Source organism: Grampus griseus, assembly GCF_964374135.1.
Source record: "Grampus griseus genome assembly, chromosome: 2".
Taxonomy (NCBI): Eukaryota; Metazoa; Chordata; class Mammalia; order Artiodactyla; family Delphinidae; genus Grampus; species Grampus griseus.
Genome location: NC_139018.1, coordinates 175280506 through 175306578, shown reverse-complemented (window position 1 = coordinate 175306578; position 26073 = coordinate 175280506). Strand labels below are relative to the sequence as shown.

Below are 26073 nucleotides of genomic sequence, written 5' to 3'. Positions count from 1 at the left end.
ACTGGGAATACACGCTTAATTTCCTTTACCAATGGGATCTGTGATAAAGTTTAGAGACTGCTGCTTTAGAAACAAGCTCTCACTGGAATGGGAGGCCCCAGGAAGACGTAGAAAGGAGAAGTAGACAGTTCCAAAATGTAGTTACCACCTAAGTCCCGAGAAATAGAATTCTAGAATCTCTAGACAGTTGGAGACAGAAGAGCTAAGAATTCTTCTTTCTCTAAAGCTCTAAAGAAAGGTCCTTGGTTGAGGCCAAGATCACTTGTGCCTTGTAAGAATCAGGAATGGCTTCATGGGCTACAGGAAGCTCCTGTGAGCTGCCCATCACTGATTGAGTAAGTAGAAGTGGTTCTCCGCCAGAATCACCTGAGGGGTGTCTGTGAGGCAGGTACCTTTTTAGTAAGACCTAAATTACTCTAATGAAGCCACTGTCCCAAAGAATCAGCAAGGGCAACCCCTGGCTTGAAGGATGTAGAACTTTGTACTTGGGGCCAGCACTGCTGTGGGGTTTTGTTTTATTTTGATTTGTTTGAGACCAGTGAGATTCTAAGACAAGGGGTGGAAACCATCTGAATTTGTAAGCTCTGTGTCATAAACCTCGTTGGTCTCCTTCTCAGTGCCTGGCACAATGCTAGGTTATAGCTCACTGCTATACCCCAGGGACTTTTGCTATAAAGGGCCAGATAATAAATATTTTAGACTTCGTGGTCAATACGGTCTCTAACAACACTCAACTGGAAAAAGCAGCCATATGCAATATATTACTGAATGGGCGTGGCTATGTGCCAATAAAACTTTACTTACAAAAGCAGACCTAGTTAATGACCCTTGCTACCCACCGGTATGTATTCTAGATACCCCATCTGAGATGTAGTCACCTTATTGCTTAATTACTTTAAAGCCCCCATAATGATTCTCCCTCTGGCCTTGCTGAATACTCAGCCCTGGTTTTAGCCTCACCTCTCAGTGGGAAAACTTAGCTCCACGAGGAGAAATTAACTACTCTAGAAACTTCTAGGCAGATAAAGAAAATGATACTGGATGAAAATATGTATGAATATCAGGTTCAGTATGAGGAACAGTATTCAGAAATTTCACTCCACCCTCATCCCAGCAAGGTTGTTCTATTTGGGGAAGACAGATTCCTTCAAGAGAGGAATCACTTCTGGAAAACCTGTAGCCAATGGGGCATGGACCTCTTGATCCTACTCCCATTTTAAATAATTCGGTGAGATCTCTTTACGCCCTCTCCACTCCCACCGCCAGCACTTTCCTCCTCTTTTTGACCCACAGTCACCCACCCCGTCTTGCTCCTCAGCTGACACCAGACTTTTAGGAAGGCCCGTGAAACAGTGATGGAAGAAACCCAAAAAACATTGCATTTGCAATGTAACACTGATATTTTTGAAGCAACATTCCCACATTTGGAAAAGTACCAAGGAAAGAGAAAGGAAGAAGGATAAGGTGCTAAATCTTCTCCCTTTAATAAACCTCCAACAATAAATCTTAAAGTGGTCCATGTAGACCCATGTATATTTCATCTCAGGCTGAAACTGAGGTGTCTGTTTCCACGTGCATAGGGAATGGTTACCTCTTTGTATTCTATTTTTTGTTTTGTTTTGTTTCATAGAGTTAAAATGGGAATCCTAGAAATGCTTCACACTCTGTGGTTCATCTGGACGTCAATTGAGGGTTAATTTCTTTGCACGCCTGGTCCCAGGAACATAGCATTTACTTGAAAGTAATCATGTAGAAAGGGTTAGAGAGCCTGCACTCACCCTTTCCCTGTACTGTGTACTCACTGCCCTTGGTTTTTCCCTGATGCTGGCTCTGAATGTTCACAAGTGACAGGAAACATCTAGGCTGGCAGATTTCGAAGTTCTCATTGGCAATAGACTTAGTCTCAGGAATCAGGACAAAGCAGGGCTGTCTGATGTGGTCTCTCATTTTTGACAGGTTCTGCCTTCAACAGGCCTGGGGATGAAGGCTGCTGGTACTTTGGCCCTGATGGGCTGCCTGATCACAGTCGTTGAACCCAAAATCTACACTCGCTGTAAACTGGCAAAAATATTTTCGAGGGCTGGCCTGGACGATTACCGGGGCTTTAGCCTTGGAAACTGTGAGATTTCTCCCTTCCTGTTCTCTTTCTTCCTTTGGACTCTCCCTTGAGATGTCAAAGGCCCCATCCACACTCACTTCTGTTTGCTCCCAGCCTGTCCATGCTCTGCCCAACAGGGACGGCTGCTGGCTGTTCACATGTCCTTAACTGCTGCTCTCGGGGGCTTCTCTCCTCCTCCCTGCCCCTCTTGTCCTCACTCCTGGAGTCCTGTACAAATGACACCAGCAAGGGAAGGGGAAAACACCACCATTCTTGCTGACAGTGTAGGGGGTAGACCTGACGTTTAGTCTAGTCCAAACTCAGCCACTGACTATGTGTGCCACCCTGTCCATCCTGTGCCACTCGGGTGCACTACCAGCCCTGACCCTCCCCAAGCTTTGTTGGGAGCAGAGCATGTTCCCTTAACATGTATAAGGGAACTCTCCCCCTCAGAGCAGGGTTGGAGAAAAAAATGCTTTTTTTTCCCCTCACATTTCTGGCTTTTTCTCCCTCTAGGGATCTGCATGGCCTACTACGAAAGCCACTACAACACCACTGCTCAGACTGACCTGGAGGATGGGAGCACCGACTATGGCATTTTTAAGATAAACAGTTACACGTGGTGCAGACGTGGGAAGCTGCAAGAGAAAAATCACTGTCATGTGGCCTGCTCAGGTATGCTTTTGACTCTACAGATATTATCCGTAGGGATAGACGGGGAAGTTGATCATGGAATATCCACACACCTTCTGCTTTAACCAGAATTTGGAGTCCAGATGTGCAAGTAGGTCTGCGCTAGGCTAGTAACTTATTCAACAGTTCCCCAAGGTGACACTCATGATCCTGTGGCCTACTTGTCCAAAGATGACTTTTACCTTCTAGGGTGGTTTTTATGAAGCCCACCACAAAAACAGGGGCCTGGATAAATGACCTTACTACCCTTTCATGCATAGAAAAGTTAAATATATGCATTAAGAAGGAAAAAGCTGTTCACCAACTGCTTTCCACCAACTGTTTTCCATAGCAATTCACTCAATACATGCAGTTTACGTTTCTTTGTACAGAATGAGACAAATAAATTCACTTCACATAGCATTTTGTAAACAGTAGAAATGACGCTAGAATTCACTTCCAGGTCTTTCACTTCAATCACTTGAGAAATATATGTGTGCACAGAACTGAGCATAGCAGGACGCATCCAACACGAATTCTGGCGTTAGGGAAGAGAATATGTGCTTATACGAAGTTCGATAAATGACTGTAAACAGGTGTGGGCTTCCAAGGAAAGAGATATTATTAATAAAGTCATGGGAAGCTTTGTAGACATAATGATATTTTATCTAAGATTTGGAAGATAGGTAAGATTTGGATATTCAAAGATAGAGAAATGTCATTCCAGGTAAGGAGAACAAAAAAGCAAAAAGGTGCATGAAAAATAACAGGACATGTGGTTGTAGAGGTTGATGACTACCTGACCACAGAGGACCTTGGGACCCAGGCTAAGGAGCATACACTGATTCTGCCTGCACTAGGAAATCAGAATAGGTCAGTTGATTCAACATTGCTTCAGAAAAATTAATATGCAAGCTGGGTGTGAGACAGATTAAAGAAGAGACGATTTAAGTGAGAGATAAAAAGACCTGAATGATGGTCATGGCTGGTGGTATGGAGAAGAATATGCAAGGGATACTCAACAGTAGAAGGATGGAGTGAAGTAAGTGGTTGTCTTGTTTGCTCCCCCTCTAGAAGGTAAGCTCTGTGAGGGCAGGAGTTTTATCTGTTTTGATCACTGGTGTATCCTCAGTGCCTAGAATGGTCCCTGGCCATTGTTGGAGCTCAAGAAATATTCATTAACTAAATGAATGTAGGGAAAAAAGCAAGGGTGAAGACAAAGAGTGATAAAATTCCTGAGGAGCAGGAAATAAACTTTTATTTCTCTTGGACACATACAAGATAACCAGTACATAAGTGTGAATGTATGAATGATGGAACACTATGTTAATTTACCTAATAAGTTGTCCCTACTCCTACAATACTATGGAATGCTCGCTACCTCCTGACCAATTGTTGATCAACCCTTAATTTAGAGCATTCTTTTGTTGAGCCAAAATCCATGTCCTTATAGCTTTCTTCCATTAATGCTAGTTTTTCCTTCTGAATTTATTCAAAACAGATTTTCTATATTTTATACACAGCAACTTATTAAATGTTTGAAAATAATTAGTAAGTATTTCTCATCTTCAATTCTTATCTCCAAGGCTCAAACATTCAGTACCTTCACTTGTTACAGGTTTGACTTTTAAACTCCTTCCCTTCTTGGTCACTCTCATTAGCATCTCCTATGAGCTTGCCAATAGAGTCTTCTAGTTAAACATGGTGGTTGGCTGTGTATATTGTTAGAAGCTGGAAAGTGAGAGGACAAATGGTGACTAATTTAGCAATTAGAGAATTGCTAAATCCTGAATCTTAAACTGACCATGGGAAAGCCAAGAAGCAACCACAGGATCCCAAAAGGGCTCAGAAATTAGCAGCACCAGCTACTTCTGGAAACTGGAGGGAAGGCAGGTTGACAACAGGATGATCAATTGGAAATCCAGTTAAGGAGCAGCTGATTCTCCTCCTGATTCTATTCATGTATTGACTGCTCCTCCTCAACCCTGGCAGGATACTGGGGCTCTCTCTCCTGGACAGGATAAGTAGAACATCTCTCAACTGAGAGACCTCGCCAACATTTGAGTGTGAGAGCTCCATATGAAACATGGAGTTAAGTTTCTGTAGTCCCAGTCACCTTCCTTCACTCCGATCCTGGAATGTTGGCAACCAGCCTAGCCTCTCCAGAAGAGAAGACCTTGTTCTGGGGAATCCAGCCAGATGGAAAGGAAGTAACAGAAGTGGGACTTCCCAGTGAACAAACTAGCTAGATCTCCCTACAGTGAGATGCACAGTTGAAAATCCCCACCTCTGTGTACAGAACTCCTAATCAGCTTTTTAGTGTCCCTCTCCTAAATAAGTGCAGATAACTAAGGGGCATTAGACTTCATAGGAGTGTCACTGACATGAAAGAATGAGACCACCACCACCACCAACAACAACAACAAAAACCAGATAAAAGTAACTTATTGAAAGCAGAGATTATGCTGGGAAATGAAAACTTCAAAAAGGAACTATCATTAATATCTTTGATATGTTTACATTTACAGTGAATTTCTCATAGACAGCATATAATTGGGTGTTGCTTTTATAGCCAGTCCAACAACTTCTGCTTTTCAACAGTAATGTTTAGACCAGGGAACTTTTTCTGAAAGGGACAGATAATAAACAGTTTAGGTGTTGTGAGCCTTATAGTCTCTTTTGTAACTATTCAACTCTTCACATAGCACAAAAGCAGTCACAGACAATACGTAAATGAATGGGCATGATTGTGTTCTAATAAAACTTTATTTACAAAAACAGAGGGTGGGCCTGTGGGTCCTACATAGTTTGCTGAACCTTGATTTTGATCATTTATATTTAATGTAATTGCTGATATGATTACTTTAAAATCTACCATCTATTTGTGGGATCTATCCATCTATTCTTGATTTATTTTTCCTGCCTTCTTTTGGATTAATTGAATCTTTCCAGTATTCTCTCTTATTTCCACCACTGGCTTATTATCTGTACTTCTGTTTTATTTTTAGTGGTTCCTCTAGGGTTTACAATATGCATCACATTCTACCTTCAAAAAACATTATACCACTTCACATATAATAGAGTTGACTCTTGATTTTCTCGGGCTCCTTGTAGGTAATGTGTCCTTTTTCCTCTAGCCCCTTTTTACAATTTCCTCTTTGTCACCAATTTTCAGCAATTTGATCACAAATGTCTGGTTTTTGTGTGTGTTTATCTTGCTTGATATTTGCTAACATTTTGGATCCCTGAGTGGATACTTTTTTAATTTCTCCTTCTAGGAGTCTAATAACACATGTGTTAGATCATTTAATGTTTTCCTATAGGTCACTGAGGCTCTTCATTTTTTTTTCAGCCTTTTTCGATTTCTTTGTTTTTTCTTTTTCAATTGTTTCCACCACTCTATGTTCAAGTTCTCTGATCTTTCTTCTGAAGTGCCTAATCTATTAAATTCACCAATTGAATGTTTCATTTCAGGTAATGCATTTTTTCAGTGCTAGGTAATTATTTTATATCTTTCATTTCTCTCATTTGATTCATGTTTTCCTGTAAGTCCTTGATAGCAATAAACATATTTATAAGCATTGTTTTAAGTTTCTTGTCTGCTAATTCAATCAACTCTGTCACTTCTGGGTCTTCCCTTTGACTGATCTTTCTCCTGGTTATGGGTTACATTTCCATACCTCTTCGTACACGTGATCGCTTTTTATTGGATATTAGACAGCATGTGTATTACATTGTTGAGTGTCTGGATTGTGTTGTCTTCCTTTAAGGATTATTGAAGTTCATCTTGGCAAGCAGCTAGTTCTGGTCAGGGATGTTCTAGAGCAGTCATTATGGGAGGGCTAGTTCCGCCTTACTCTCAAAGTATTTCCCTTTTAGCCTCTCTTGAATATCCTAAGGTTCAGCAAAGTCTCTCTCCTCTGACCAGTCAGAAATCATGTCTCCCAGCCCTGGCTGATCCCTGCAATTGTTGAGGTCCCTCGCAACAGTTCTCTGACTAGTCTCATGGAGTTTTACCCTCGACATGCCCGGTTTGGTCTTCAACCAAAGACTCAGTGGCATCTCTCTGCAGAGCTCAGGCGTGCTCCTTTTGGTGACTCCTTCCTCTCAGGGACCCTCTCGACAAATGCCAACTGTCTCAGTCTCTCATCTCTGTCCCCTCCACGTAGACTGCCATCTCCTGTCTGGGTTTTACCTTCAAGGTCTGGAAAGTGGCACTGGGCAGACGGTCACAGCAGTCACAAGGTGAGCCTCGTCTGGTTTCTATCTCTCAAGGATTCTGCATTCCCTGTTGTCTAATGCCTGAAAATCATGATCACATGTTTTTTCTAGTTGTCTAGTTGTTTACAGTAGGAGAGAAAATCTGCCGCTCACGGCCGTGCTTGACTTTACATGCAGTTTACTGATTGAGGATTGTCCAATGTTGTGCCAGTTAAGGAAGTCTGGGGTAAATGTATATCTGCAAGACAACCATGGATTCTCAGAAATTAAAATGTTAGATGGTTCGTGGTTAGAGGTGAAGGATCACTCATATCTGCTTTCTCATCATCAAAAGCCTGGGATTTTTAGGGACAGCTTTAAAATAGAAAACAAGATGTTGGTTTTATACCCTAATCACCCTCTATGACCGGCCGCCCCCAGCCTCAGGCCAGAGAGGCTGTACTTAGGGACAATGTCATTCTGTCCCATGGATTACAGAAGTAGGGACATTCGTCATGAGAACCTAGAAACAAGCTAGCATTAGAGTGTGTGTGCAAGGTAGGTGACACCTCATGCATGTACAGAATACATGCACCTCACGCCCACCTGCTGAAGCTACGTGCTCTTGTTAGTACCAGACCAAACCATATTCCTCAGATTGCTGCGGCCTTCCCAAACTATTTGGACATAATATTTGTTATATATACATATATAGAGATATAAACATATCTATGTATACACAAACTCACATACCTATAATAATGTAATAGCAATCTTTATTTCCCTCCAATAACTTAGTCCTCATTAAAATAAGAGATGTTTAAGAAAACCATCATTGCCCCCTGTATCTAGGCTAGCCCACTTACATTAATCTCTATTTCTCATATCAGCCTGGTATCTGAGTTGGCCATTGTCACTTCAGAGAGTACGAGGAGATGTAAATTCTGGGTCAAGGTAGTGGTATTTCCATTGGGGGCCAGGACTATGCTGGGGAGAGACAGACTTTGCAGTAGAACTCAAAGTCTTTTACCTGAAAAGAACGAGTTCTTTTTGTGTAGATTGTTGCTGTTTTCTTTTGTTGGATGGGGGAGAATAAATGATTCCATGGAACGATGCTTTGATGTTCAACCTAACCCTTTCCTTATCTGTGTTTGACTGGACAGAATTGTCTATTTGAAGTAAATGGAGCAGAAGCCATTCTTGGCTCGCGTGCCGGTACATACCTGCTCTCTGGGCTCGTTTCTGCCCCTCTGCTGCCCCTCTGTGGCAATTTCACTGGGTTTCGCACATCTCAGCCCCGTGCCAGGTCCTTTATTCCCCAGCCCCGACCTAGCTTAACACATTATCCTAAGGAAATTCAAACTCACGTCCAACTTGCACTTGCAAAACCTCTCAGTTGTGCAACAAAGTGGGACATTGACAAACACCTTCCACGATCTGTATGACCCGGGCCTGCAGTACCTACGCCTCCCACCAAACCGTGCACAGCATCTCCAGACGGGCAACCTGCCGCACCGCAAACACGAGCTTTGTTCTCTGCGTACTGGCCCCAGGGCTGCGCCGAGGCAGATCTAACAGCGTACCCTCTGCTTCTTCCCTACTCTGTGTAATCTGTGTCCTGCCATCCCTGGAGACCCCAGAGAACCCACTTCTCCTAGGAAACAGGCCCCAACCACGTTCAATCACAAACCGCAGTGTCTCAAGCACTCATCAGGAATGTATGCACATGAAATAAAGTGTTTCTAAGTAATCTGAACTTGTATTAGATACCAAGCCCTTAAGTTTGGATAATAATTACTTGAAAAATTAATGAAGTATTTATACTTTTATTATCGACTTTGTTAGCAGACGGTGTTGCACAGGCGGGAATCTTGTTGCAGTAGCTCTGTTGGAAGGAAGTAGCCTTAGGTTTGAAGGCAGACTCGCTTACTGGGTGTGTGACCCCAGTTTACAGGGATGCTAATGGCTGTAGCCATGGTAATCCTGTAGTATGAGGGAGATAATGCATGAAGAGGCTTCATACGTGCTGGACATAGGGTACATTTTCCATAAAGGTCAACTAATAGCAATAGCTATTGTTATAAATAATTCTCTTCCCAGAAACAAGGCAGAAGACTTTTATAAGCTAATAAAGCTTTATTTGCTTTCCAGAAAAGTTGAGTCCATTACACTTCCATCAGCAAGAACTCAGGAGTGCATATGTCATTGCACCCTTGTCAATATCGAGCGTTACCCAATGTCTACAAAATCTTTGCTCAGTTGTTAAATAGAAATTCTGTCAAATGGTTTGGGTTTTTGTGTCTTGGATTGGTGGTTGTGGTGGGCGTGGATGTGGATTTCCCAGGTTCCCCTCAAAGGAAGGACATTTGGTCCCAGCTGCATTTGTGTGATTTGCGCACTGTCTACCGGCACCTGCTCGGGTGTCAAGAGCTGCATTCCCTAAGGTCCCGTGGGCAGCCAAACCCGGGGAGTGAGTGCAGCTGGGGTATAAAAACTGGGCCTCAGAGGGGTCCAACCTGGGCAACTCTGATGGGCAACATTCACCACAGGCTCAAGGCCAGGGGGTGAGGTTTGATGGGTCTAGATCACAGCTATGGTCTCCGCCTGCCCAGCCCTACTTCTGCCCGTTTCTTCTACAGGTGTGGATCCCTAAAAAACACCTTGCACTCCAAACCCATCTCAGCAACTGCTTCTGGAGAAACCAACCTGCAACAGAAATGATGTTGGACTTTTTTTTGTTTATCTGCCTTTTTCTGTCATGTTTGTGTTGAGAAGGATTTTGAGACCACTTCTGGTGAAGCAACGTCAATGAACACATTTTCAGTTGAAAGATTTGTTACATCTGAAAGCCATAGAAAAAGTAACAAAGGCAAAGATTGATGTATTTGACATAAAACTTAAAAATTTCTACAAAGAAAAAGAAAGAAAAGAAAATTATTGCACAAACCAGAAAGTTACAATAGACAAAAGTTTAATAATTATCTATAAAGAGATGTTCCATGTCAAATTAACACAAGTAAAGAAAACACTGTACTGTCCTTTCTCACTTGTGTGTTTCTTTAAGACATAAAAAACATTTTCCTGTTGTGTTTTCCCTAAACACATTTCCAAAAACCTTTCAGGGCTGGTCCATTCCTCTGAAACACCAAGGAGTCTGAAACTTTAAGATGTGGATGGTCTAGAAACAAAAACAGTTCTTTGATTTGTGAAGAAGTGTAACAAAAATAAGGATACGGCTCATGGTTCTTCCAACCCGCCTGCTCCAAAAGCAGTGAGAAAAGTGAAGAAAATCTGATTCGGGTCTCCCCAGCTCCAACAATAAAATCTCAGCTAACCCTCTACTCTCTCTTACAGACTTGATCACTGACGACCTCACAGATGCAATTATCTGTGCCAAGAAAATTGTTAAAGAGACAGATGGGATGAACTACTGGTAAGAGTCTTTCCTTGGGAGACAAACTGATGTGGGTGGAACCTACAGTTCATCACTGCTGCAGGGGATGGAGACAAGTTCACCTATGCAGAGTGGTCCAGCGATTTTCATGTGACCTAGTCTATATCCTCCTCTATTAGGGTGTGGATGTGCAGTGAACCTGGTAGAAGGGATTAGTATATGGGGAGGAGAGGTGGTAAGGAGTCAGAATAATTTGCAATTGCCTTCGTGTTCCAAACAATGAAGAGAGAGGTGCATTCTCACGTAAATTGGAGAGCATCCGTGAAGACAACACACCAGAGGAAAAAGCTCGAGTTTGCCCTAGATTTGGATAAGGTTTTGGAAGTCTATGGCAGGGAGAGGAAAATGACCATGTCAGTTGCATGAGAAATGGACAGGAAACTTCCCCAGGTTGTGCATGAGACATGGCTAAGCTGGCGCCCACCGTCATCTCTGCAGCTGTGTTTCTTGTGAACGTTGTTAATCAGGTCACTCACTTGGGGATCCCAAATTTTCAGAGATGTGGATGTTTAACAAAATGACCCATCCTTATAAAAGTTGCTTACTTGTTGCCAAGGCTAATATGGGCTCTAGGAAAAAACCAGGGAGAGGAAAGTCTTAACAAGGCAAAAAGATGGAGTCCTTGGATCTCAGTAGCAAATGACACTGAAACCTGGGCACCACGGGTTACATGGGTTAATTGTCTATGGTGTTTGAACCTCAGAATATTTGGATTGTCACGCTTTTCTCTGTTGTTCCTGCTTCCCTCTCCTCCTTAGGCAAGGCTGGAAGAAGCATTGTGAGGGCAAAGACCTGTCTGGGTGGAAAAAGGGATGTGAGGTTTCATGAACTGGACTGACACCAAGGATGTTTCACAACAGCCCCCTAGGATTTGTAAGAACAGTCGTGTCATCTTGTCTCCCTTCCTCCTAAAAGTCCTTCTAGAGTTGGAGAGGGAAAGTTAAGCTATATTTTTAAGGAAATAAATAGTTCCATTTAAATGTCTTGACTTTACCCTGACTAAATTTCAATGATGTCATAATAGCACATGGTTAAGACTTGAAAAGTCACCTACAGAATGTTCTAGCCCTGGAAGGAACAAGCTTCTCTTCTTCACTGTAATAAGTCCTGATTCCTGTGGCCCTGAAATGGCTGCTTATTTTAAAAATACGATTCCCATGTCAAGGAGAACGCTGGAGGAATGACCATAGTTTGCTGACCTCTGTCCTGGAGCAGTAAGCCCTTCTTCTCCTGGTCATCGGATGAATAGCCCTTCCTCAGCTCATCTCTGCCAGAGAGAATGTTCCTGATTCCTCCAGGCAGTTATGATGGGTATTCTAATGGGACCAAATAGATGAAGTTGCAGCTCTTAGCCCCAGGGTTCCCCATGTTATTCCAACATCCATTTAAATTAAACCTATCAAAAACCACACTTACATCCTCATGACAAAATTGTTTCCAGACTTAGACCTACAGATTTCATTAGTTTGCTTGGAAACTGGCCTGACTAAAGATATTTCGTTAGCTGGAACAGTGGGCTGAGGAGTTCAGATCCCCAGAGATATTCCCAGGATGCCCTCTGCTCCATGCAGGGGTGGCTCCTCTACAGCGCAGCTCCACTCCGCTGAGCTTTGCCTTGTCCATCCTCTGTCCTGCTAGGGTTAGAAGTGGTTGGGCCTGTGTTGTCGGAACCTTAGAGTCAGGTTGAATGCAATCTGACTGTGAGGTTTGTTGGGAAAACGGTTATGCCTGCAAATAAGTTGCCCACTTAGAAGAAAGTCCCCACGAGTCAGACTGATGGTTTCGTCGTAGCACCTAAATAACCCATAAACACCCTCTAGTGGCCAGCTGCCTCGGTTTACTGTTGGCTCATTCCGCATCCACTGGCTTTACTTGCAGACCTAGGCTTTAAAAGCAGAACGCTACTTTCCAAAAGAATATAAACGTTTTGTATGTGCCTAAACAAACGTAATCCTGTGACAATTTAACAGGCATTACAAAGCATGGGAAAAAAAAAAACTTTCAAAACTTCTGATGTAAGAATCAAAACATAATTACTTAAGATGGCTGAAGAAAATCTGAGAATTTTAGTGTCCATTACACTGCACTAAATCAACAATCAGTGCTTGTAGAGGTCCATAAATACGTATTTTTCATTATTATTATCTTGTCATTCATCCACCTTACAGTCTCCATTCTTAGTCAAACCTGCATCGTTAAAACCAGTGGTACCATGTTAATGACATAGGTGGGCATGGGTCCCGGCGCCAGCTATTCAAAGACTAGGGGGAAACTTTTTAACAAAACAAAAATCCAAATCCAAAAAGTGCTTTGAAATCCAAGGTGAAGGGAAGCTAGCTGGCTCTACAACTTGACGGATCTTTTTGCAAAACTCGTAACTGTTCTAAGCATGCAATCTTACTATTTCTCTCCCCAAGTGCTTCATTTAGTATTTCCGTACATAATAATTTAGGATAAAAAAATGAATTATCCTGGATAATTTTCCACAATCAATGCCCTCTGAAATTCAAGGGGAAAATATTACTCCTATTCCTGAGTTATCTTTATTTATTAAAATAAACTAAGATTTACATTCGCTTATACAGTTTCCAAGACATTTGGAAACAGATTTTCAATTTCTCCTCACAACAACATTATCAGCTCCTTACCAGATGCACTGAGCACACAGTGGTGCAGATATTGGGGTGTAGAGCTGCTTATGTGGATACATTCTTTCTTTGGGGACTCAGCTCTGCCTGAGTCTTGGGACTCCCCTCCACTAGGATCTGTCCCTTTGCTTCCCCGCTGGTTCCCTGTTATTACTCAGCCCTGTCTGTCTGGTCCATCACTTTTTCTTGATGCACCCTGAACCCAATATATCATTTGCCCTTGGGTGGCTTTGGTCCTGGTTTTCCCCAGAAAAACAGAGAGATTGTACCATTTCCCTGTCACCTATTCAAGCCCCACCCAGACTGCATGAGGCCTCTCTGCTCCTCCAACCTCCTAATGGTCTCCTCTATGGTCTTCCCTAATGGCTCAGTGTGGACTATTTAATGAAGGTATGAGCTATACAATGAGATCATCAAGCATTGGTGATCTCCCCTGGTACGTAAGCTCCTTGCGGCCTGGATCATGTGTTTTACTTCTATATCCTCCACAATCCTTTTTGCAGCACTAAGCACATAATATTTGAGAATTGAAAATGTTTGCTATTGATTTTTGGTACTCCTGGACACATGTAGAATCATAGAAAAACTAGGAATAAGACCTTGCCTTTACAATATTTTAATTTTCAAGTCAGGCTCACATCCATTATTCCAAACGCTCTCACAAACATCTTGGGACATAGAGTGTAACATAATCTTCATTTTATGCAGAAGCCATTGAGATATGGGAAGGATGACTGTTTTCCCAAGGCTCACAGTGCCACAGTGAGGAAGCCAGGGGCCATGCCACCCTAGAAGAATCTTCAGAACTCAGGGCAAGAACAGTGTCCTAGTCCCTTTAGGGACAAGATGTCCTGAGCCTCTCATCTGTGTTCAATACAGCTACTTCCTTGAGTACCCTGCTGACCTAAAACAATAAAACAGATAGTTATTTTACCAACAAAGTGGGTTCATTTGGGAACAGCAAAGAATTGCTCTTTAGAACATGCAGTCTATGGTGAACCAAAGGCAGGTCCAGAGAAGAAAAGAAAGGAACATTCTTTTATAGAGGAGAAGGGGGAGTTGGGAAAGGTGGTTATGAACAAAGAGTCCACTGGAGGAAACGCCAATGTGTGAAGTGTGGTGGCTTTTCATTGGCTGAGTTGTGACAGTCTCTCATTGGCTGGGCTGTTGCTGGGCGAAGAGAAATTCTTCCTTCCTTGTGCTGGGTGATAAAGTAGTAACTTTCCTGCTGGAGAAGTAATTGACGTGGAGTGGGAGGGCACTAGAGCGCCCCCTTCCGGCCTCCCATCTCCATTTTAAATGAGGTTTCTGTTTTCAGAACCCCAAATATAGTACAAACTCTAGCCAGCCCCTGAAAGACCTATGAGAAAAGGGTAGGAAATGCTCTCCCACCAAATTTAATGTCTTCAAGGTGAATTTTTAAAGTAAAGACTTCATTAGGAGGCTTAGAAAGATTTCCTGTGTCCTCCCAAAATGGAAGGAAAATGCTCTGGATTTCTAAAATGTGAAGAAATAAACATGTATTACTTCTGCCAACTAGAAGAATAATCACATTTTTTAATCAAAAAAATCTAAAACAAGAAAATCATTTCTTCCAGCATAAGCCAAGTGGCCACTACAGCCCACGCTCTTTGGGCTGTTCTGCCAGGGTCTTCTGGCCTTGCATTTCCTCAGCAGTGGCCTGAGAAAGCACTACAGACGCTACTGTCATCCAGGGCAGCTGCTCCACAGACTGTCAAGCCGCTAGCAGTTCTTGATAGGCTATGATGTCCTGGACGGAGATTCACACAACCAGCTTCCAAAGGAGCCGATGCCTAGGAGAGCTGGGGATCCAGGGGGAACCCCAACTGTAGCAGAGCATTTGGACCACAGTGGGCTTCCTTGAGGGCCCTCAAGGCACCTACATGGCACTGTGACCCTCTCTTTCCCTCATTTTCTTTCCGTCTCATATCTGCTTAGTTCTACAGTTCAGAAGAGTAGGAAAAGGAGGCACACGCAAACTGTCTAAATCACAGAGACACAAGCCCATCTGTGTAAGTTGGTCCTCCTCTAACAGCGGAAAGAGGGGGGAATGGAAGCTCAGGTAGTAATGAACAGTCTCACTGGAGAGGGGAAAGGCGGAGAACGACGAAGAATGTATTTTCTTACCCTGGGCTGCAACTTGAAGCACGACAATGGCTTGCGCTTACTTGACAACACAAATGTCTGGTGTTCCCTTTTCCTTGGTTTTGGTACTCTTACTGGGTCGGCTCTGATTTAACAGTATATATTCATTGTGGAACATATAGACACTATTCTTCAAAACCATAAAAATATTCTCCCCGTTCACTGATAAATGCTGCTAATACTTTTGGTCTTCCTTCCATTTTTTTTTTTCTATTTTTTATAAAGTTGGAATTACGGAGTTTTAATTTTGTAGCCTGCTGTTTTCACTTAATATACGCCAAGATTTCCCCCAATTAATATTTTGTAAAATATATGTGATCCATGAGAACAGCACCATAGTCACTGTGCTGTCCCATAATTCATTTTCTCTTTCCCCTATTATTGCATATTTGGGTTAATAACCACAAGTGTTTTTAGGTCTGGACTCTAGGCCAGTTTTTGCAAAAAGGGGTCTTTCTTTTCCCAGTGCTTTTATTCTCCTCCAAACTTCACCAAAAGCCCTCAATCCGTAATTCTATGGGGTCCATGTTTCCACAGACTCCTTCGCTGCTTTGGGGATGACTTCAACAGAGACAAAAAGGTGATATCGGTCACATTTTCCAAACAATTAAGATCTGCCATTTGGTCCGACATTGAGAGAAAAGACTCAGAGCGGATACTGTTCTGAAAAACCCAACCCCCATGGTTACCATGCCGTTCCACCTCCTGTGAAATGGGAATAATATTTGCCGCGCACAGCTGTGGTAACGATTTAGCAACAATGTCAGAAGCACTAGTGGCACAGACCAGCCTTTTAATAAAAATCGGTTACTATTACTCTAGTTCTACATTATTCTTTCTCCAGTACGTTGGACAGGAGATTTCTAACAGGGACTGCCTACAGCAGATCGAGCTACATTTGGTGTGAAATAATGGCATTTCCTGGAGGGAAAGGGGGAGATCTTGCCTGAAAGAAACCGCGGGGGAAACCGAGGCCGAGTGTGTTTCACTAGGTCCGTGCTGAGCTGCCAAGATTTCCAAGCCACAGGGTAAAAAGTTAAGGTCATCTCTAGGCTTCTCCGCCCGCTACCACGCTCCCACTGGCAGCATAATTCTTAGGGCGAGGAAGAAAAAATAAATCTAGGGTTGCCTTGAAAAGCATTCATGCAAAATACAGGCAGGATTCATAAGTAATCGGACTTCTGCATCAGTTCTTAAAACAGTGTCCTGTTACCAGCTAGAGCAAACAGAGCCCTTTCAGCCCCGGGAACTGACAGGCGGTGCAGAGGGCAGACTGGAAAAGATTAAATATTTGTGCAGAGCGCCGCACACCCCTTCACAGAGGGCCGCCTTCGTCGGGGAGAAAAGGAAATGCGAATCGGGGAAAGGGATGCAAGAACTGAGAAGAGAGCCTTATCTCCGCGGAGCAGGGGCTGCCTCGGGAGGAGGAGGTGGCCAAGTGGAGAGCGGAGGACGAGCTGCGCCGCTGCAGCCTTTGGGCGCTGCGGGCTCCCGCCTTGGGCGCTGAGGCTGCACTTTTGACCCTGGCAGTGGAGGCAGGCCAAAGGGCTCCGGTGGGGGTGACGGACACAGGATGGGGAGAGGCCTGCACTTGCCAGGCTGTGATGGCAGAGAGGCCAGAGAGAGGGGCCCTGGGAGAATCCCGCGGGCTCGGCAGCGCGGCCTTAACTCCTAGGGGCCGGAGAAGGAAGGGAGGCTGAGACGGAGGCCCGCGGAGTGAGCTGTCTAAATCGGCAAAAGGCGTCCAAAGCGAAAGACCAGGAAAGGGAGGTTTTTGAAAATTGTTGAAAGTTGCAATTTTCAACTCTGCTGACAGTCTTTCAAGGCCGGCGTCTGCCTCTGAGACATTTTAGTGGCTGCCAGGAACTTGGAATTAAAAAAAGAAAAAGAAGAAGAAGAAGGAAAGAGAAACCTCACACAATAATGTTCTGTGCAGGCAGTAGGGAGATGGCTGATAAGATGAGACTCTTTCAGGAGTTGGAATTTTTCCGTGGACTTTGGAACTCCATCTGGCCCTACCAGGAGAACTAACACAGGATGCTTTGCAGAAAAAGCAGCCCTGGGGAGGCCCTTTGAATCCAGCTCCAATGACCCACTTGAGGAAGAGGAGGGGGGTCCCGAGGGGGAAGGACAGCCCGCTGTCCCGGGGGCAGCTTAGGCCTGGTCCTCAACCCTCGCTGAACAGGAGCGTCACTGGGAGGGTGTTTTTAATGCCGATGCCCGACTCACTTGTGTTAAATCAGGCTCCCTGAAGGTGGGTGTTTTTTTAATTCCCCGTTAATTCTGATGTGAGGTCAAGGCCATGAACCCCCAGGGAGAGACTTAAAGGGACCCTGCTGGGGGCAGGCCTTCCTTGGGCTCTTGCACCCGAGTCTCCTCACTGGGGGAAGAGCATCACGTGCCCCGCACCTTCCCAGCTGCATCTTGGGTCCTCAGGAGGCCTTCCCCTCGGAAGGCGTAGAGGCAATCTCTGGATCTGAGCTGAGCCCCGCCATCCAAGCAGACGGGGGAGACGGAAACTAAAGTTGTGGTGATGAGCGCGCTGTAGTGTTTACAGACGTAGAAATACAATGCTGTACCCGTGAAAGTTATATAATGTTGTAAACCAAGTTTACCTCTTTTAAAAAATAATTTTAAAAAAAACACAAGGGGAAAAGGGATAGAAATCATACATAACTTATGGTTACCAAAGGGGAAAGGGGGGGAGGGATAAATTAGAAGCGTGGGACTAACAGATACACACTCCTAGATATAAAATAGATAACCAACAAGGACCCACTGTATAGCACAGGGAACTGTATTCAATATCTTGTAATAACCTATAATGGAAAAGAATCTGAAAAAGAATAGATATATACGTGTAACTGAATCACTGGGCTGTACACCTGAAAGTAACACAACCTTGTCAATCAACTATACTCCAATTAAAAAGAAAATTCCTCATCTATCGTAAGTAGCATCCAAAATACAGGTATTCCTTGTGCCTGGCCCTGAGCTAAGTGCCACATGAAACAGCTGATGTGGACCCGTCTCGCCCTCTGCAAGGCTGCTGAGATGGTGTGCAGCCCCCCGTCTCCTGAATTCCCGTCCAGCTGCCTTCTGAACTCACACCTGGATGCCTAAGTCCATGGTTCCCAGCCCTGACTGCCGTGGGACTCACCCGGAGCTTTTAGAAAGTACTTGTGCCTGCTGCCCCCCGTCCCCCCGCCCCTGGACACTTATTTACTTTGTCTGCAAAGGGCATCGGAATTTACTTATAAACCTGTACGTCTGATGGGCAGCCTGGCTGGGATGCTGCAGGAGGGGACAGAGGGGGAGAGAGCAAAGCTGGTTCCACCGCACTCCATGTGCCCACTGGGGGCACGTACTAAGCTCCTCACTCCCAGCTGCAGGGTAAGCGAAATTGAGTGGGTTTATAAGCTGCTTAAAGTTTAATAATCCAAAATACAGAGTGCCTTTAGCACTGTGTAACAGGAAGAAGGCCGGCTGGGGACGGAGAGGGCTGGGGTTAGGTCCCGCTTACGCCGAGGCTCCCGTTCCCTGGAGCCCACCTGCTGCGTGGAGGTGACGGGCACAGCCTACCGGGCTGGGCAGACCTCAGCCCCAGACCCATCTCTGCAGCGGAGTGAGTAACTTAGGCCCTCCCAGCCTCTGTCTGAGCTTCAGTCCTACCGTAGTGTTACCCATGGGCTGTGATGGGCACTGGAGTGCCTCACAGGAATTCCAGCACACAGCAAGCGCCCAATGAGTGTTTACCATTATTATTACGAGTTGGCCAGCAGACCTCCCAGAACCATCGTGAGGATGGATGCAGAAATGTCTGCGCAGCCTTCGAGGGACTGCAACGCACCATCAGCGGGCGTTACTGCCACTGACCTCCTGGCTTTCGTTAGGCTCAGGCCAAGACACAAGTTGGGTGGATTCCAGAGTTCCTGGGAGCAGAATGTGGGGTTTCTTACTCTCACTCCTCAGTACTTCCAGAAGGGTCTTTTGAGTCTAAAATTTAGAGAGGTCTGGAACAGTCCCATCCTAGTCCAATGGTGGTCCTGGTGACCACAGTCAGGTTGACCAAGCAGTCTCGTAATGGTTTCTAGTTACTTTCTCACGTGAGGCTGAGTGAACACCAAGCTCTTGGGGCCTGGGCAAAGCCTGCAGACAAAGCAGCCACAATGATTGGACCCAAGTGGTCAAATTAGGGGAGAACAATCAGGTGAGCACTACTTCATCCTGGATATTCATTTATTTACTTATTGAAGTATAATGGATTTTCAATGGCTAGTTTAAATGCTCCTACAGTAGGTCTTAGAAGAGTTTAGAGAGATCTGAAATGCTTAGGCAGCATAGCTCAGAAGTTTGGAAAGTTTGGAAAATTTCCAAACTTTCTTTTTTGTGTTTTTTACTATGAGAGCTGCCAGATGTACCCTGAAAAAGCTACTGAGTTCCCTAACTTTCTGGGATGGGTGAATAGAATACTCCAGGGCATGGAGCACCAGGATTATTTACAAAGGCCATCTGTCCATTTGATCTGACATTGTTTTCATCCAGTTAGAGAAGTTTTGCTGTAGCTAACGGCATAGCATATGGTTTGTACCCACTAACTCAGGCATGCGAGGAGTAACCTGCTACATGTTTGAACAAAGAAAAGGAAAGAGGAAGGGAGAAAACCATCAACTAAATTCTCAAAATGTCCTGCCACACTGAACATAAAGTGTTTGGTGCATGGGGTCATGGTTTGCTAGCTGAACCATCAGTGTTTCATATGTAGTAGATTCATGGGGTATTGCTGAGAAGAATAATAATAACAATGTTACCGAATCCAAGCTCATACTCTTCCACTCGACAGGCAATAAATCAAGAGACAAGTTGTTGGGGGAATGAATAGCAACTTTCTTCGGAAAGCCAGCAGACTGAGAAGATGGGGGACTAGCGTCCCAAAGACCCATCTTACCAGAGTTAGAATTCAGGCTTCTCTTATACTAAAAGGGGACAGGGTGTGGCTGCTTGTTGCAAACTTCCTGGTGCCGGAATCCTTTGTTCCTGCAGCTGTCCACGTAGGTCAGGTCACGATGTTCCTGTAAACCTCCAACAAGACACATGTTATTCTCTGTTCTGCAACTTTTTATCTCTATACAAGTGGAAAATGTTATACCTTTAAAGGTCAGAGCCTTGAGAATAAGCTATGCTGTATATTTCAGGCTACAGGAAGCATTCTTCACTTGTAGCAAAAGCAATAGAATACCAAGATTAAAGTAAAAGAAACAGACCCAATATGGAGTCAGATTTGTTCTACCCTATTACAATAATAACAATAATAATATTAATAATAATAATACTCAATAAATGTTCCTATATGTTGGGAACGTAGCTAAGGATTTTTCATACATTAGCTACCTAAATTCGCTTAATAATCATATGAAATTAATATTATTTCCATTTTACAACTGAGAAAGGTAAAACTGAGCCTAGTGAATTTGCCCAAGGTCATACAACGTTAGTTAATTAAAATAATTCAAGACTAGGTTTTTCTAGACTGCTCTTAACCATTACACTATACTACGTGAATACACACCCCAAACACATTTTACCCAGAAATTCGGTCTCCTATCCTCAAGAAAATGTTAACAGATTCCAAAATAGAAAGAATATAGAGTCATATTTTTCTCTCTCCTTCTCTCTGGGACCCTTCCCTCCTTTGTATCAGAGAGTAAATAACAAAGACAACCAAAGGCCAGGCAACAGAAAGAAGGGACCAGGGAAGAAATCTGAATCGATCACGAGCCCACTGGACAAACACCGTCAATGAAATTCGCAGATTTTTCAAAACGTTTAGAAACTTTAAAATCTCCATTCAATTACAAAACAATAAATATGTGAGCAAATTTTCTCAATGAATGAAGGACATAAATTTCTCAACTGCATTCCTGGCTCCCTCACCAGTAACTTGACCTGGTAACTTCAAGACCCAAGCAGAGCAGGACCCTTTGGCCCTTCCCCCCATGTCCTCAGCCTGCCTTTTGTCTGTAGAAAAACTTTAGCCAAAGAATAAGTTTAATCAGAGAAGGGAGAAAATGCAGAAACAAAGGAAAGTTGTCCAAAACAACGAAATAATAATAGTTTAGTCTTTAAGCAGAGTCAAGGACCTTTAGTTCCTCCTCAAGGACTATAGGTAATATCCTGAGCTGTGTCCTGTGAGCTGTCCTGTAGGTACTGAAACCCCACCAGGTGGGAGAAGTTAACCACATGATGATCAGACTGTAGCCATGACAGAAGCTGCCACGATTCTGAGAACTGCCCTCAAGCAAATGGGAACCAACCAACCCTGGAACTGAAGATTAACTGTACTTGAAACAATCAAGATGATGCTGGTCAGACCACCGCGCGACCAACGTCAGGATGACTGTCCGAGCTGACTGTGCCGTTTCTACATTTAGTCCCCTCCCTCCGTCTAAAAAAGCTCTTGCCCACTGGTTGTCCCGGGGGTTGGGGGGAGGAGTCGGCCTTTGGACAGGGGTCCACCCTCTCCTCCAGTTGCCGGCATCTAAAATAAAGCAAAATTTCCTTTCCACCCACCTTGCCTCTTTATTGGCTTTTGAGCGGCGAGCAGCTGGACCCTGCTTTTGGTAACAATGGGACATATACCTCATGTCCCAGGAGGCTTCTTACTAACTTCTGTTCACTGATCAGCCATGTAATATTTTTAACTACTGGAAAAGCCTGAAACTGGGCAAAAGAGAACAGGAGGAAAGAAAAGATGGCGGTAGTGACTCAGTCACTGTCAAGACCACCAAAACGAGGGCCAGGTACAAGTTTCATTAAAGTGCGAACAGAGCATCTAAAAAGTTCCATTAAGAAGGAATCAATAGCATTCGTGTGCTTTGCAGAAAAAAGCTCAAAGTTTCAAACTCCTGCTCACCAAGGGCTACCTCCTACCTAGGATCCATGACCCACCCTCCCACCCAGGGCCAAAAGCCAACGAGAATGTGCGTTACATCCTGCATTTAGCCATCCGCTCCAAATTTTCCCGTGAGTTCATAATCTGACCCCTCTGAGAGGTCTGGCTGCGTGCAATGAAGTTGTCTGTTGGGTTCGGTATTTCATCTCCAGCAGGAATTCCAGAAGGTCAAGGTCCCCATCGGTGAGGAATGCCATGTGAGTAATGAAACAAGGCAGACAAGTTCACCCTGGAGGAGATGTACGTCTCTAAGCGAGGCTGACAAAAGACCTTTAGACTCTAGACGTATGGGACCTGGGATGGAATGAACAGGGAAGAAAATTAGCTCAGGGAGAGAGATTCCTAAATCAGTGGGAGAAAGAAAAACATATGATATGCAGAGCTGCAAGCTACTGGGACATTTGGTTTCCATTAACTGTACAAGCAATTGTTTGTGCTGTTTTTACTGATGTTGGGTGAGCCTGTGTATTATGTTTAATGGGCACCCAGAGCAGAGGCAGTAATACAAAGGCAGTGGAGTAAGTACGCAAAGGAATTAAAGCTAGAACTTATCAGTGTGTGGAAAAAATAAACCCGAACGGTTGCAGGTCCTGGGTTCTCCGAAGCCTGTGGTTTCCCACGCTTACAGGGAGTGCCCCAGACAGTGTCAGCTTTCTCATTTCAAACTCCAAAGCCTCCTAAACCCAACACGAGGCTCACAGATAAACGGCTTCTCTCTGATTTACACATCAATATTTCTCTGACTGTTGATTTAGCCCAGTCATCCCTGAGATGCCTCACCGATGAAGGCGTCTTCATTTTCTCGCCTGCGATGCTGGCAGAGCCATCCGTGGAACGGTGGCTGAGACACTCCAGGCTCAATCTGAGGGCATTGGAAATTTCCTTTCACTTCCTCAAATTTCAGTTTTGTAACCTCAAGCCCAGTACTGCCATGTAAATCGTTTTCTTCTTTGGGTTAGTAATAGATTATGTAGTTTATTGGCCATAAATATACTCGGACCTCTCCTTACAGAAAGGCCAGCGGGGAAATCGAGGTATCTACCCATTGGCATGTCTCAGGGCACCATTTCTGTAACCGGAGTTCGGAATGTCTCAGCTGCATGAACTTCTGGGAGTCGTAGGGCGGTGAGAGATTTCTGCAGCAACCAACAAATCATTATTTGGAAAATTTATTAAAATAATAATAGTAGCTATCTTTTATTAAATGAGGAATGAGGAACACGCCCACTGCAGAAACTGGGGGGCCTGAGAAGGTCTCACAAATAGGCGGGGCAGAACCAGAACGTGCATCCATTGGACTTTGAAGCTTGAGTCCATCCCTGTGTGCTTTGCTGCCTCTTCAGACAAGGCTCTTCCACCCCTGGCAGGTTTGGGATAAGATGCCCATCTTCTCTCTTCATCTTCCCTCTCACTGTCTTCCTTTTCTTATTCTTTTATCTCCTAGATCTGATGTGATGTCTAGAAGGACCATCCCTGAAAATTTTCTTAAAAGTTGCTTTCAGCAGGTGTGGAACTTACGTAACATACTTGGTGAGATGGTTGGTTTGTTGGATTTTTAGCACCAGGATGGAAGGATGGTTTGGAACCAAGATTATCATAATGTTTCTCAGGAAAGCAGTCAGGACCTAAAACGTCGGAAACTACCATTCCACTTGGTATGATTTCCAAATATGAAGAGTGATGCCAGGAGCAGAGGAAATGCCAGGGAAGGGCTTCAACATTCCTGAGTTTGCTGCCATGTGGAGGATCTGCTGATTATGCCCAGATGGGCTCTGTGGAAGCTCTCCCGCACCTTCTACCCACTAGAGCAAATGTGACCCACATTTTGGTCTCCCAACCTCTCTGGTTTTTGTCAAGCCCCTTGGGTCACACTTATTCTGAACCAATCTTTCCTAGCTGCATAACCACCACTGGAGAGGGATTTAATTTTATACTCGATGCATTCACACCTAATTGAAATAGATGTTAAGGGCTCTCTGCTTTGTAAACTCTCCCCAAATCAAAGAGAACCCTTGGAGAACCCCTGAGAACAGAGCATTTACACAATTCCTGCCCGAAAAGGCATGGCGTCTCCTTTTAGTTCGAGTCGATAAGCACGTATGTGATCCTCAGTGATAGGGACCGAGTCCCTCGTGCTGTGCCTTTCACAGTGCTTGGCACTGAGTAAGTGCTTAATGTGGTTTATTGATTCGTGAGTCAATGTGTGTGTGTGTGTGTGTGTGTGTGTGTGAAAAAGAAAAAGGATTCAGCACTGATGGCAGGCAGCAAGAGGAGTAGCACAAAGAATTCAATCATTTCTTTAATCAGTGTTCGTTACGCTTCATGACCAAAAAGGGAGAATACAGTTGCAACGGAGAATCCTTTCTGGTTAGAAAAGAATGGTACTGTGTGTTCCAGATTCTGTTTTTCTTCCTTCCTTCCTTCCTTCCTTCCTTTCTTCCTTCCTTCCTTCTTTTCTCTTTCTTTGTTTCTTTGTTTCTTTCTTTTTTCTTTCTTTCTCTTTCTTTCCCTTTCTTTCTCTTCCTTTCCCTTTCTTTCTTCCTTCCTTCCTCCCTTCCTTTCATTCTTTCTTTCTCTTTCTTTCTTTCTCTTTCTTCCTTCCTTCCTTCCTTCCTTTCTTTCTTTCTTTCTTTCTTTCTTTCTTTCTTTCTTTCTTTCTTTCTTTCTTTCTTTCCCTTTCTTTTTCCTTCCTTCCTTCCTTCCTTTCTCTTTCTTTCCCTTTCTTTCTTCCTTCCTTCCTTCCTTTCTCTCTCTTTCTTTTTCTTTCTTTCTTTCTTCCTTTCTTTCTTTCTTTCTTTCGTTCTTTCTTTCCCTTTCTTCCTTCCTTCCTTCCTTCCTTCCTTCCTTTCTCTTTCTTTCCCTTTCTTCCTTCCTTCCTTCCTTTCTCTCTTTTTCTCTTTCTTTCTTTCTCTCTCTCTCTCTCTCTCTCTCTCTCTCTCTCTCTCTCTCTCTCCCTCTCCCTCTCTCCCTCCCTCCCTCCCTCTCTTCCTTCCTTTCTTTCTCTCTCTTTCTTTCTTTTTTGGTCATCATAACTCTCAGACACAATTCACACTTGCATTGTTTGCCTCCAGACACAATTTCAGCACAGTGTTGTTGGGAGAATTTGCTGGTAACCTTTCTAAAGTCAGTGTCTTTTAAGAGACCCATTTCTACCCAGTCCTTCCGCTGGCTGGCTGAGGTCAAAGGCACGTGGACTACACACATGTACCTTTGTTTCTCAGCATTTTTCCACCTTAATCTTCTTTCTTGTTCTCGCTCTTCCTTTCTGAGTTATTAATATACCATCCAGGTTTTGTCGGGTGACAGTCACTCCAATGCTAGGTGCCTGCATATTTTTATAAAATCATCCAACTACACATGGAGTGTCTCCCACTTTCTCCTCATTACTACACATGTGAACAGGATGGACACTGAACTTCAGCATCAGAGACTTAGATTCAAGCCCTGGATTCATTTGTTTACTGGTTGTGTGTTGGAAACGTGTTTAATCTCTACAGCTGACTCATGGGTGGTAAGACCCGACGCAGGGTGCTATTCTTAGGGCTAAATGAACCAAGGCATGTAGACTATCTGGCACACAGTGCCTGACAGTAAATACTCAGCATATACTTCCTGCCTTTGGCAGAAACGATAACATCCCCAAACCTCAGCTGGCCCATCAGCAAACCCTAGAATTCAGATAAAGGAAGAAATGCAACACTTGCATAGAACACTGGGAAGAAGACTTCATAGCTCTAGAACCACGTGCTTGACCACACATCTGCTATCTCCACACTAAGCAGAATCGTCGACTCCCTACGATGCCCAGAACGTTGATGGAGCTTCAAGAGCGTGTCGTCATCAACTGTTCATCACTGAGTGCACAAAATAACCGCTAGTAACC

At 44.0% G+C, this 26073-nt stretch overlaps 1 protein-coding gene across 1 annotated transcript; it reads left to right on the top strand.

Annotated features, from left to right (window-relative positions):
- Positions 1–1977: 1977 nt before the first annotated feature.
- Positions 1978–11252, top strand: LOC309819198 (lysozyme-like protein 1; the record flags this gene model as incomplete). The annotated part of the gene is made up of 4 exons (XM_082649348.1): positions 1978–2119; positions 2615–2773; positions 10325–10403; positions 11183–11252. Exons 1-4 carry the CDS (start codon positions 1981–1983, stop codon positions 11250–11252), a joined length of 447 nt encoding a protein of 148 aa, XP_082505474.1. The 5' UTR covers positions 1978–1980.
- Between the last annotated feature and the right edge of the window lie 14821 nt (positions 11253–26073).